This window comes from Callionymus lyra, chromosome 10, assembly GCF_982586985.1.
Source record: "Callionymus lyra chromosome 10, fCalLyr1.hap1.1, whole genome shotgun sequence".
Taxonomy (NCBI): domain Eukaryota; kingdom Metazoa; phylum Chordata; class Actinopteri; order Syngnathiformes; family Callionymidae; genus Callionymus; species Callionymus lyra.
Genome location: NC_141827.1, coordinates 20959404 through 20973439, shown reverse-complemented (window position 1 = coordinate 20973439; position 14036 = coordinate 20959404). Strand labels below are relative to the sequence as shown.

General features: G+C 39.0%; 1 protein-coding gene across 1 annotated transcript; it reads left to right on the top strand.

Annotated features, from left to right (window-relative positions):
• The first annotated feature begins 5887 nt into the window (after positions 1-5887).
• Positions 5888-8585, top strand: LOC148070936 (potassium voltage-gated channel subfamily A member 3-like). Its single transcript, XM_087801136.1, has one exon. The coding sequence runs from the start codon at positions 6131-6133 to the stop codon at positions 7619-7621; it is 1491 nt and encodes a 496-aa protein (XP_087657262.1). The 5' UTR covers positions 5888-6130; the 3' UTR covers positions 7622-8585.
• The last annotated feature ends 5451 nt before the right edge of the window (positions 8586-14036 follow it).

The window sequence follows — 14036 nt, the reverse complement described above, 5'->3', positions numbered from 1 at the left end:
GGTTCCCAGAGTTTATCTTTAGCTGTTTCCTGCTCTTGAGGTTCACATCTGTAATAGGCGCCTTTTTTATTCTCAGACCAGGAAATGACGATACCGGACGACCTTGTGCCATCACAATGAATGAAGCTTTTATAAGACGCTTGAAAAGCTGCCTGTGGAGATGGGTTTTTTTGTAGAAGAAAAGATAAAACGAGGCAGATCTCCAAGTCAACAGAGAAAACATATTCTAATTTCCCACTTTTATTTGGTTCACATCTCAGCGGAGAATCACATTTCGTCAGCGAGGAGCGGCTGCTCTGATGATATCTGCATGGGAGTGACGAGATGCCAAAAGGCTGGGTGGATGTTTTTTAAAAGAGCCCACCGGAGCTTCACAAAGCAATCAGGCTCTTCGCCATCAGCCGCCATCATTCACCTTCTTAGCTGGAGAGCAAATCAAAACACCATTTGCTCTGGATTTGGAATCAGGCTTCTGAGGCGATACACTTAATCAAGCTGTAGTTACACGCAAATGGCTTCCGTACTCGGCCCAGTGGATTTATCTGGAGCTCTTAAGTGTTAAAAGGGGGGGCTGGAAAAGCACATACAGACACAGCTTGATAAACACCGACGGATGCTGAGCGCAGTGAGATCTTAACACTGATTCAAGGAAGTGGTAGTAAATTAGTACTTGAGGTTAATATGCTGGCGCATTTATTTTCATCCCTGGATGTAGTTATCGATGAAGAGATAAATGTTCGCAAACATTCTATGCATGACAGTTGTGTTTCTTTTGATAGTAGTTACAGTAATGTGTTGATGTGAGTGTGTCTTAAATAGATGTTGGACCTCTATTGTATCATCAGTATGTGTCTGTTTGTATAAAACTCTCTTTTTATTGAAATATTTACATTAGGAAATGTTCTTAAGCCACGCCCACTGAAAACACTTTTCTGGAAATTAAATCATTTTTACCATAACCACACACACTCTGCTGTTGTTAGTCAGACATTGAGATTCATCACCATGCAGCATTAATCCCGGAAGTCTCCACCTCCAAGAGACTCCTTGTATAAACAAAGTGGGGCGGGATTACAGCCGGCTGCCTCGTCATAATGGACTACGCACTCATAACCTCTCGTTCGATTTCAGACGGGTAGAACTTTAACTTAACTTTAGTAATAACTTCAGAACATTGACTTACTGTATCTTGGAGAGGAAGACTTTAACATTTGAAACATGTTAGTGAGTCAGGAGGGTTGGGTTTTAATGAGTTGAACTTAAAAAAAAAACTTTTAACACATGATGGAAAAAAACTTTTGCTTTATAACGCAACAAACCAAAGATGGCGTCTACTGACAATCTATCGCTCAGACTTTATTTCACAGATATTTTAATATGTCACTGTATTCAGTCATCCAGAAGAGTGGACAGAGACAATAGAGAGATGAAGAAGAGAATGCAGACAGGATGAAATGGGTGGAGATGACAAGAAGAAGACTTAAAAGAATCTGGGATGCTCAGGATTTCATAGAGTGATTAGAAGTTTTTCTTAGGTCCCACAAAGATCGTTATAAACGGAGGTTTAAAAGAGAAAGTGAAACAAATCTTCATGGATATGATCAAAGAGCAAACGAAGAACAGAGTGAGGAGGAGGTTCAAAAAAAGGTTAAGGTGGCAGAAGACCAAACACAAAGTGAGATTTATCTGTTAGGGTTTTGATTAAAGAGTCTAAGTTGCTCATTTGATCGATGATTTCACATTAACTATAGTGGGCAGATGGATGAGACAACGAATCTAAGCCCCTGAGGAAGATGCTCAATGTAAGGAGTGAAAGAATGTTCAAGAGCGCATGGAGAACATTTTATAAATGTGTTAAAATGAATACTGCACATCTTGAATAATGATGATTTTAATAGTTATCGCTCACTATTTTATACTTTGACTTGATGCATTTTTATGCAGATATATGCCTCTGGCTTGTTAACACATTTCTTTTTTTACCCTTCGTAGCTTGAGGCGTGAATGTGCAAGTAAAAAAAAATATGAATCACTATGAAGTCAAAGAAAAAGAACTTCTGCCAAAATAAGTTCGAACAGATGTGTTTTGAAATGTGTTTAACAACCTGAGAGGTGAAAAAAAAAGGTAAGATGTGCTGAACTGAAGATTCTTAAGTGTAATTCTAAACGGGATTTTCTTGAAATCTTCAGTGTTGGTTATATTATCTAGTTCTTTTAAGGTTTCTGCCACTTTTATTTTGCTACATTTGTTCATTTGAGAAACACAAAAAGGATGAGCAGTTGAGCTGGATCCTTAAAAGTCAACAGTGTTGTCTGAATTTAACACGTGTCAAAGTGTGTGGAGATCTTCATGAATGTTGTGTACCTTCACTAATTCAGGACGACTCACAAATATATTCACACACACACACGTACACAATCACAAGGCTGTGCTTTTAATCCTGCTATGTAACATATTCATCCCTCAGTGGGAATGTGCAAAATAGAAAATAGGTCTGCTTATTTTTGCACGAGTTGGAGCGGAAATTATGTAACTTTTTCAACTTATCTTCTTCTCTTTACACAAAACACTTCACGGCTTGTTGCCATGGAGATGAACCACAGACGAGAAGTTCCCAGGAAAGCTGAGCAGAAACTTAGAGGTCATCGATAGTTGTTTTTTTTTTCCTTTTTTGTTGCAGATGTGATTTGGACATATTAGAGTGTATTTCAGCTGCAGGCGACGTCACGTCGGCTCGATAGAAATGACCCATTTAAACACTGAAGAGTAAACAACGCGTTTGTGCTTCTCGTTGACACTGTTCAGATTGCAACGTGATGTTATCGACGATCAATGCGTATCGACGAGTCTGGAATAATTGAAGATATTTATCTCCACACACTGAGGTCAACTGATGCATAAACGTCTCACCTCTTTGACCCTGAGTGTGTACTGACCTGAAAATATCATCATTGGAAAATATCAGATGAACATATAACTTGTTTTTGCTCCTGCATTTATCAGATATTTAAAAAAATGTATTTAAGCAACTATTTCATCATTATAACTTTTAAAAAGGAAATTATAATAAAAACATGTTTTAATTGATTTATAAATATTCTTTCATTTATATTTTGATTTAATTGTATTTAATATTCGCTATAAGGTGTATTATAAGTTTGTAACATTATTCATAAAAATGAATGATAAAAAAGGAAATATTGAGTTAAAAAATCCATATACAAAATGAGCAACTTTTTTTAAACAATTTTCCCAAACCGTTTGTGTGTATTTTGAATATGGAAACAGGCTCACGGTTGTGGGGACACAACACTGTACATTAGCTTGAATCTAATCCGAGCTCATTACTGCCACTCTCTCCACCTCCGCGACAGAATCCTTTGATCCAGGCTGTCACGATGAATTACAATCGCTGATTTTGCATTTCCGTCATTAATCACAGTCATTACAAAGGTTCTTTGAGGAAAAGAGTATGTGAGCAAAAAGAGGATTTTTTTTTTTTTCCGTGGAGTGCAAATGAGGGGAAGCTTTTTTAGCGTTTGATCTTCTCAATAATTATCTCCAGACCCAGAAGAGAGATGTTGGATTTGACTATTTTAGCGCCGAGTTATCAACCTGGTTCTCTGCTGATGGGGGTTCGATGGACTCCATCCAGGGTGATTTAAATCCGTTTAAACATGGCTTAATGAATCCTGAAATCACACATATACGTATGTTTGCTTCAGTTTACGGCCAGCAGGGAAAGTATGATCATAACATTATGACCATCTGTTGTAGAGTTTCCTAAGGATGTGGCAGGAGGTCAAATAGAAGATCTTAATTGCTCCATGAAAACATGTTGTCCAGCAAACTTCTGACCAGCAGGATGATCATTATTTGGCTTTTGTTTGACATGATTTTGACCGAAGTTCACCACCTACACACACACACACACACAGGGTCATATTTTTAAAGTTGGAAACTTTCTATCCAATTGTTTATTATGGCTTATAGGTAGTAACAGCCAACATTTGAGGGGTTGTTTATCCTTTTTTCCATTAATTATTAAGAAATATAGTGATATATTGTAAGCTCCTCTTGATGTCATTGGCAGTTGCGTTTTACTATAACTGCCAGAAATAAATAGTAACACTATGCCAGTGCTTACACCCATAACATTTTCTCTATTAAAAATGTGTTCTTTTATACAAATGCTCAGTGATTATAAAGACAGTACAGAAAAGTTTAAAAAAAATTATTATGCTGTTTGGAGAATATACTGTAAATCTTTGGATGTAAAAACTGTGTCTGTTTTCAGTTCATAACAAAAGAAAATCAAAATATTGTTATTGTGTGTGTTCCTGTGTGTACATGTGTAATGATACTTCCTTCTTTTTTTTATACTTTCTTTCTGTATTCTAACATCAACATCAAGGATCCAGGTTCTAGAACCATACTGCGTGTGATAATGGGCGGTACAGACATCGAGGCTTTGTGACTTGTTTTGTTGTAAATAGCTATTATTTAATGACTCAATCAATAATCTCGCTCTCCGAGGTGCCAAACGCTGCGTGACGCCGGGCGGAACGAGCAGCGCACAAGCTTCCTTCAACTTGTTGTCGCTCCAAACTCACCAGGAAACAAAGACATCATAGTAGATCAGATCCAAATCCTTGGCACACAACTCTGATTAGCACGTGCTTTTGAACACACACTAGCTTATTGTACACATCGTCAACAGGCGAGATAGATAAAATTGTGATGAGTATGTAAGACGAATAAACAGTGATCTGTCACTAACAGTGTGTCAAAAACATTGATCATCAAATAATAGTTATTTTAAAAGAAAGAAAATCAGTTCATCAATTAAACATAAAGAAGTGGGAAAGGTCCATTTGTAGAGTCGGTTTTCTGTCAATTTGTTCTTGTACGACATTTAATCAATACATTAGAAAAACATTAAACGAACGCACACCTCTGCCCAGATGGTGTATTCGTCAATATCCAATATTATTGATATTATGTCATTATTACAGTATTATTTGAAACATAAATCTTAAATAATTGAAACGTTATTCATATCGTAAAATCTTCAAAAGATTTGTGGATCCAGGTGGTAATTTGGAACAACGTCTCTTTTTTGACTTACTTTAAACACTGTTTTGATTCAGTTTTATAGAACAAAACTGAATTTAGAAACAGAATGAATTGCATTTTTTTTTTCTGATAGTAAAACGAAAAAGAAAAACAAAGAATGTTACTCACAGACAACAGAGATGGATCCAACAATAAATTACACAGTGCCGAAAAAACCCTCACCAGTACAGATTTGGTGGAAAACGATTCAACTTTACATCTAAGGAACAAATTCACCAAAGTTTGTGCTGGTTAATCAAACTTATTTGGTATGTACGTGAACTTTATTTTATTTTTTTCCATCAAGGTAACATAAGAAATGACTTTCTTTAACTTGTTTGATGACAATTTTTTCCAAATTTTAAGAAGTTGAAATCATCTCTCACCCAGTGAATACATAGAATGATCACAGTGGCTATGATTTATTTTGTCGAAAAAAAGGGATATGAAGTCGAAATAAAGGTGTTTTGCCAGCATTGATTTTCAGCACCACGGAGAGCAGCGTCGATAGAATCCATACAAACACTTCTCGTCTGTGTTTTATAGGAAAGAAAAACATCGATTATTTTATCACAATTCAGGGAAGGATTTGACGCAATAATTCTAAAAATAAAGAGTGTGGCTCATTAAAGCAGCACAGAGAGCGGATCAGCAAACACCGACAGAGGAAATGAGGTCTTAGACGATCATGGTTTTTTATTGCCTGAACTTCGACCGGTGTCGGAACACCAGGCTCGGGTGACGGCTGGGTGAGGATCTTAATCAGGAAATGAGAAAAACTTTAATCAAACAATGGTGGGTGTGATTTCATCAGGTGGTTTGGGATGTATCCCCGTTGTCAAGTGAGTTGCTGATAGGGCGGCGAGTGCGTCAGACAGGCAGCGGCGGCGGCGGGCGTGAGACAGGAGGCGCTTCAGTCTCTGCTGGAGACGCGCCCGGAGGAGCGCGCCTGGACCGGGAGAGAGAGAGGCGTGGCCCCCCCACCCCCTTTCTGGGGACCTGGGAACCACCTGTATGGATGACCAGGGCGCGATCGCCTCGACCGCCAGGAGCAGAGGGACCCGGGGCGAGGACCTCATGACGCTGGAGAACATGCTGGAGGAGTCCTACCTGTCCGTGGACCGGTACGGGCGCGGGCGCCGCGGCTGCTGCGAGCGGGTGGTCGTCAACATCTCCGGGCTGCGCTTCGAGACGCAGCTGAAAACTTTCAACCAGTTTCCCGACACCCTGCTGGGGGACCCCAGGAAGAGGATGCGCTACTTCGACCCCCTTAGAAATGAATACTTCTTTGACCGAAACAGACCCAGTTTTGACGCCATCCTCTACTTCTACCAGTCCGGGGGTCGCATCCGGAGACCCGCCAACGTGCCCATAGACATCTTCTCCGAGGAGATCCGCTTCTACCAACTTGGCGAGGGCGCGATGGAGAAGTTCCGCGAGGACGAGGGTTTCATCAAAGAAGAGGAGCGAGTTCTGCCCAAGAACGACTTTCAAAAGCAGGTCTGGCTCCTGTTCGAGTACCCGGAGAGTTCGGGTCCCGCGCGGGGGATCGCCATCGTATCCGTGCTCGTGATCCTCATCTCCATCGTCATCTTCTGCATGGAGACCCTCCCCGAGTTTCGGGACGAGAAGGGGGCGACCGTGGCCCCTCCGGTCAACGGCACCGCCGCGCCCGCGCCGAACCCCTTCACGGACCCCTTCTTCATCATCGAGACCCTCTGTATCATCTGGTTCTCCTTCGAGCTCCTGGTCAGGTTCTTCGCCTGCCCGAGCAAAACTTGCTTCTCCAAGAACCTCATGAATATCATCGACATCGTGGCCATCATCCCCTACTTCATCACCCTGGGGACCGAGCTGGCCGAGACCGAGAACAACGGGGGCCAACAGGCGATGTCCCTCGCCATCCTGAGGGTCATCCGGCTGGTGCGCGTTTTTCGCATCTTCAAACTCTCGCGACACTCCAAGGGTCTCCAGATACTGGGGCAGACGCTCAAGGCGAGCATGAGGGAACTGGGACTTCTTATTTTCTTTCTTTTTATTGGAGTTATTCTCTTCTCCAGCGCGGTTTACTTCGCAGAAGCGGACGACCCTTCGTCCAGTTTCAGCAGCATCCCCGACGCCTTCTGGTGGGCGGTGGTCACCATGACCACGGTGGGCTACGGGGACATGCACCCGGTGACCATCGGGGGGAAGGTCGTGGGGTCACTGTGCGCCATAGCGGGCGTGCTGACCATCGCCCTACCGGTGCCGGTGATCGTGTCCAACTTTAACTACTTTTACCACCGGGAGACGGACGGGGAGGAGCATCCTCAGTACGTGCACACCGAGAGCTGCGACCACCTGCCGCCGGAGGAGAGGCGGGGGTCGTGCAGCCCCTCCTCCCTCAGCAAGTCGGAGTACATGGTGATCGAGGAGAGCCTCCGCGGGGCGTTCAAGCAGACCAACTTCAGCACCGAGAATAACCAGAACTGCGTCAACATCAAGAAGATCTTCACGGATGTGTAAATAAAAAGAGGAAACCATTGGTAGCACTTCATCATAGGGGCCACTTTTAGGAGCCTAGAAGATTCTTGAGAACTTCTATAATGACCTCCTTTTATGAAAATATAAGAAAATATAGAAAAACTCAAAACTTATTCACGTCAATATATAAAAATGTAAACGAATTGTATACCCAGTAATACTTTGCCCTCGAAACTCATTTTTAATCTATTAATATAATGTTTTCATATCGGTTTATTAGGCAGGGTTAATAATCAACTCCTCCCCTTTTAATAATATATATTTTTAGACATGTTACACATAATTATATACCCACATCAAAGTTATGAGTTATGATACAATCATTCTGATTATTTGTATAAACATACTATAAAGTAAACATATTATTGTGTAACTCTCTAGTTTTTGTACTATTAAATACATGATATTTTGAATAAATAGTAGGATTTGTGACCTTAAATAAATACGAAAACAGTTGGATCAATATTTAATAACCATAATAAATCAAATACAGTAGGACAATAGCCCACAAAATTCACCAATACAAAACTAAACATGTGAAATATGTTCTGGCATAAAAATAAAATAGAAATGATTCTGTCTAATATATTTGTTATTACTTGCAAATTGAAAAATAGTCTCAAATAATAAGAATAAACAGCGCCATCTTTACACACGTTTCCTTCCAACGTAATATTCGTGAGGCCAAATGTTTTCCGGGTTATCTCTTTTATAAAAAAGACCCTTATCATGAAGTGTTGGCAATATTTATATATCGTACATATCTCTGGTCGAACGCTGCGTTCATGTCCATTTTAACACATTATTTTTACCATTTTCTATTCTAAACTTAACCAAATGTGTCTATTTAAGAGAGAAAGTATTTATTTACATTTTTAAATAGGATCGTTCAAATGGATATTTCTGTGGTGTCAGTGCCGGGTGACCATATCTCAGTGTGAAGAGACAGAATCCAGGATCAGCACCAGTCTTTGTGGAGAAGTCAATGTTGAAATATATATTCAAATATATTGATATATATATTTATACATTCATATATATATATATACATATGTATATATACATATATATACATATGTATAAACCCTGTGTGTTGAGGTTATATTGAATATCATAACCTGTTGTCTTGTCTAGAATATTTATCAGGTATATAACAACAGAGTGGTGTGGATCAATATCATAAAGTTGTTTTTGTAAAAATGTATTTCTATTCAGAGTTGCCTACGACGAGCCTTTATGAAATTAAACAGGACTTAACTAATCCACTGTTTCCTGTCACGTTTTCTAAATTGTGTGTTTGAGGTCATGTTTACACCGAGTGAGGGAAAACCTGCCCCCCCCACCACCCTCCTCCCTGGTGCTGAGATGTAATAGTCTCCATGGCAACGGTGGTTTCCCGGGTAACCCCCTTGTTCAATATCTCCATGGGAATTGTAATGCATTTTCCACAAATCCTTTCTTTCTTTTTTCTCACTCCATTATCTTTATGAAATCAGGGATGCAGTTTTAATTGAATGAACCTGTGGTGTCAGGACAGCCGCTGCATCAGTGTCGCTTGAATGTAGGCGGGGGAGAGAGAGAGAGAGAGAGAGAGGATAGGCTGAATTATCCAGAAAAACAAATGAAGCCCCTTTTTTCTTTCTCTTCCAAAGAGCCTTGGCGGTTTTGTTGATCAGATGTAAGCAGTGATGTGTGAGTTGGCATGCCAACTACACGTGACGTCAGAGTCCTCAAGTGTGCACGTGTTCAAATCTGCTGAAACAAACACTGTGAAAGTGAGCACGACTAACTTGTGCTTCCTTGATCACATCTGCAACTCCTGTTAGAGACAAACAAAAAGACATTTAAACACTTTTATGTTTCTACATTTTTTTTAAATGATTCAAATTAATCCCATATGTTAACTATATAAAATATTTGATACAACATTGTTATATAATAACAAATCATTATGTATTTATAAAAATAATGTGAGTGAAGCTAAAAGCTATTGCAACATTCCTTTAAAAAAACAAATCAATGGATAATATATACAGTACGTGCTCTGGACCTAGAAAATAATCAATGAAACTTAAAGGGATAGTTTTCCCAAGATTCAAACTTCACTCATTTTCTACTCACCCTCATTTCGACTAAGAGTTGGGATTTTTTTCAGAGTAAATTGTTCCTTTTAAGAGTTATAGGCAAACATGTATTTCTATTTTAATGTAGAACTGGAGCTTAGTTGTCTTCATAGTCCTCTAAAATGTCCAACTTAAATACATCCAAATACCTCGATACCGCTCGTCTGTTACCTCAATTTTGTATTGAAGCCTAAACATTAGAAATTTCTTCCAATTTTTTTTAAAAAAAGTCTGTAGTAGCCTTTAAAAAAAGGTTTACTTTTAGTATATCTAAGTTATGGTCCATTTAACTTTAAAATGCTTTAAATTGCCTCTAGGTTAGAATACCTGATGTTGAAGCATCACCTTTGATTTATAGTACAAAGAAAAATATTAAATTGATGCAGATAATAAGTAATTAATTGACCTTATTAATAAACTATGAAACAGTTTGAATCAATTTATTAACTGAAGTCACTACTTGTTTGTCGTGATTACTTGTTCTTTACTGAGTAAGAGGTTCTTAAATTGACAGTTACACACCAACATGGATATAAATACAACGACGTGAAGTTTTATAGATTTATTAAAAAACTGTGATGATGAATGACAAAAATGAGTTTGTATTGCGCGTTTTAAAGCTGAAATTAAGGGAAAGAATCTTCTCAGATAATCTTGAAAAATGATTGATCATGGAGGTTTCTTACGTCGTTAAAAGGATAGAAGATGACGTGAGCGGTTGAGGATGGAGAAGTGAGCAGCAGGAGCAGATGGAAGTGACAATGAAGGTGATGGTGATGAAGGGAGTCTTTCAACGAGGACGGGGCCAGACCGAGATCAGAGGGAGAAGGTCTTTCGATGAGGGACCACCGTGAAGCGCTGACGTCAGGTCCGGGCCTTGGTTCTCCGTTGCAGGCTGGCATATATCTTCCTTGACCTAGTTGTTGTCACCGACCATGAAACGTATCGTTTCTCTGTTCCGGGGATCACAAGTCTCTGATGCATGGATCTTCTCGGCATCTTGAGAGGGCGTGAGGCAGGGGAGACAGGCCTCACTCAAAGTTGTAAGGCAAGACTGGAACAGGATGTGGAACTCGAACAGACGCTTGCTTTTGCGAATGCTTCTTTGTCCGTCCTCCATCACTCCATTGCAGTGGTTCGCATACTTTATGTGTCATTTCCCCAACAACCCTAATTATTATTACACACATTATGAGTCTTGCAATGTGTTTCATTGAGGGAATACTTAAAACAGCAGCACTGTGAACTTTTCCTTAAAAGCTATGAATACAGATCTTCTTTTTTTTTTCACAACAAGTCCTGATGTCGAGGCTACAAGAGGGATGTTACAGACGAGCACCATGGAGGTATTTTTATGTTTTTAAGTGTCCTTTTGAGATAGAGATAGATAGATAAAACTTTATTAATCCCTCCGGAGATCTCCTGCAGGAAATTGTTTTTGGACGAAGATAAAGACAAAGACAAAGACACCAAAGCTTCAGTTGCTACATTAAAATTAACTTGCATTTTTGCCTATCACTCTAAAAATAAAAATTAATCCCAACCCTTAGTTGACATAAGGGTGAGTAGAAAATGAGTGAAATTTCAATTTCAGTTCTAACTATCATTTTAAAATCCTTCAATCCTCAAATTCAATTAGCATTTGACACTTTGTATCTCCATCCTGTCTGAAACACGATCAAACGCAAGTAAGAGATGATACTGGCAGGTGGTCATAATCTTAAAGCTGTTCAGGGAATTGACTGTTTGTTATCTATCTATTAAGCACACCCACTCAAGCACATGAGCAAGACTAAACCTTAAGATGAAAGGTCTAATGGGAGTGAAAGCCTTTTCATATCATTGTCATTAATAATATTATTATTAATGTAATGTTATAGTTCATTTCCTGTTTACCAGACTTCCCCTGCTGCGCTGTTTGTCCAACTAGGTTGTAATATAGTTCACTACTGCCCTCTAGTGGACAAAACTGGTTGAGGTCGATTAATAGAGCTACTTCATTAAAATCAAATCTTTGATTTCAGAGAAAAATGATTAATTTAGTAACATGAATGTATGTATTATGTAATTGTTTGCACATACACAAAAGAAGCACACAATTAAATAAACAAAACACAAAGCTCAGCACAATTTGAAAAATGAGTCCACAAACTTCCTTCCCTTTTTAACTATTACTTTATTTGTAGGAAAAAATATTGACAACTATTGCAACACAGACCCATATAAATACATAATATATAAACCCGGATATCAATGATATCAATATATAACATGTATAAACTACATCAATATATATTTAAACATTATTAAGATAATACAACAAAATATTGCTTGGTTCTGTTTTTCTATTTCTTATTTTGTATGTAATCTTTTTTTCTTTTTTTATTCTGTACTGAGACCACAAACAGTTCTTATGTCAATAGAAGTTTCTGATAATATAACGTGATACTGTATAATATATACACATTTACTAAGCAGATATTCATATAAATACATAAATATACACATACAATACATACCTCATTTTGAACTCATACCTCTTCCAGCAAAGATGTTGATTTTTTTGCCCTCCAGGTTCAGGTTAATGTGTCAGGCTGCTGCAGGTGCTGCTACTTCAGAAGTGCTGAGTGTTTTGTTCCCTCCGTGTCCCCTCGCTGTCCTTCTTCAAGGTATTTTTAACCAACGAGGAGTAGAAAAAAAAACAGCTCAGTGAGTTTCTCTGCTGCATCAATCTTAAGAACTGCAGCGTCCACTTTGGACTGAATTGTCTCTGTAAGTTGATTCCATAAAATCTTTGGATACATGCTCATATATTTATGAACATTAAATAAAATTAATTATAGTACGATAACAGTGATAAATAGTAATGTTTTGATTCTTAAAGAGGTCTTATTGGGTTCAGTGAAGTCAGAATTCATAACAAAAGCAAGGAGATAACAAAAGAAATAATAATTATAAATGATAATCCTAAAAAATATGTCTGACACTGTCCCGTTCATGGTAACTATGGCAGGAGAGAAAACCCGTCCAGCTCCTCCCTTCAACTCTGCTGCATCCCCTTGTTTACCAAATGGCAATGATTCACATTTTCCCCTTTTTCCACTCTGGTGGTATTTTTATGTGGTCCACTCTGTGCCCTAAAACTGCGACTGACTGCTGCTAAAAATAGAAACCACGTCTCCCTTGTTGCCATTCACGCTATTGCTGACTTGAGGCTGTTTAATAAAGTTCACCGAGTCATTTAAGTGTGTCAGGGGGAGCTGCTGCAGGCGTGAATGAAAGCTCTCATTTTAAAACATAAACAAATTCAGCAAATGACTCATGATTTATGTGGGTAAGCAAAACAAAGGGATGATGAGCTAAATGTTAGCTAACCGGTATCAACGTGATGATATCATCGTTCATTACTTAACCTTTTTGCTTTGTTTTGGTCTCAAAAAAACAAAATTATTTAGGGTAGCTCGTGATTACACGACTAGTAAAAATCACTGAAACAATCGAGGCCTTCTTAAGAATGTTTTAATTGTTGCAGTGCATTATGAGTTTCCGTGTGCTTACAGTTTTTTTTAAAGACATAATTGCCATTAACTGTGTTGATTCCTGTCGCACTAGGACTTGCTTATTTTTGTAATATCTTCTCTTCCTGTGCAAACGTTCCTCAATTGTCGGCGTGTGACACGTGCTTGGCATGGACTCCTTCAAAAACAATCCTGTAAAGTAAATGAATCACACCATGAGAAATGCTGAGCGACAAAAATGAAGTGTTATTTTTACTCTCTCTCTCTCTTGGAGAGACAAAACGGAAACACACCTGAGCCCGTCCTTCACCTTCTCTTATCGTTCACTGTCTTCTCGTAATGCTGATAAGGCTTTTTCTATTATCCCAGCATCTGTGCTCACTTCATGCCAACCTCCAAATTGCAGAGATTCCATCAGATGCTTACCAAGCGTTGACAGAAGGCTTCATCGCACCTGCTGTCCTTGTGTGTTCTGCCTCTTTTTTTTCCATTTTATGTTGTTACCCCGTTGAGGAACACACGACTCCGCACCCTGACATCACTCTACCTCAGCTGCTCAGCGAGGACACAAAATGTTTTCCGATTTTCCTGCACTGTGTGTTGCTGCTGATCTCTGTGGTGATGATGGAGTGACTCATCTCACAGGGGGTTGACTCACCTTTATAGATTGTCTCAGGTGGATGAATAGGAGCGTGAATACACTCAGACAAACACACTACATTCGTAATAAAAATAAAAAACGATGACATAAAGAAG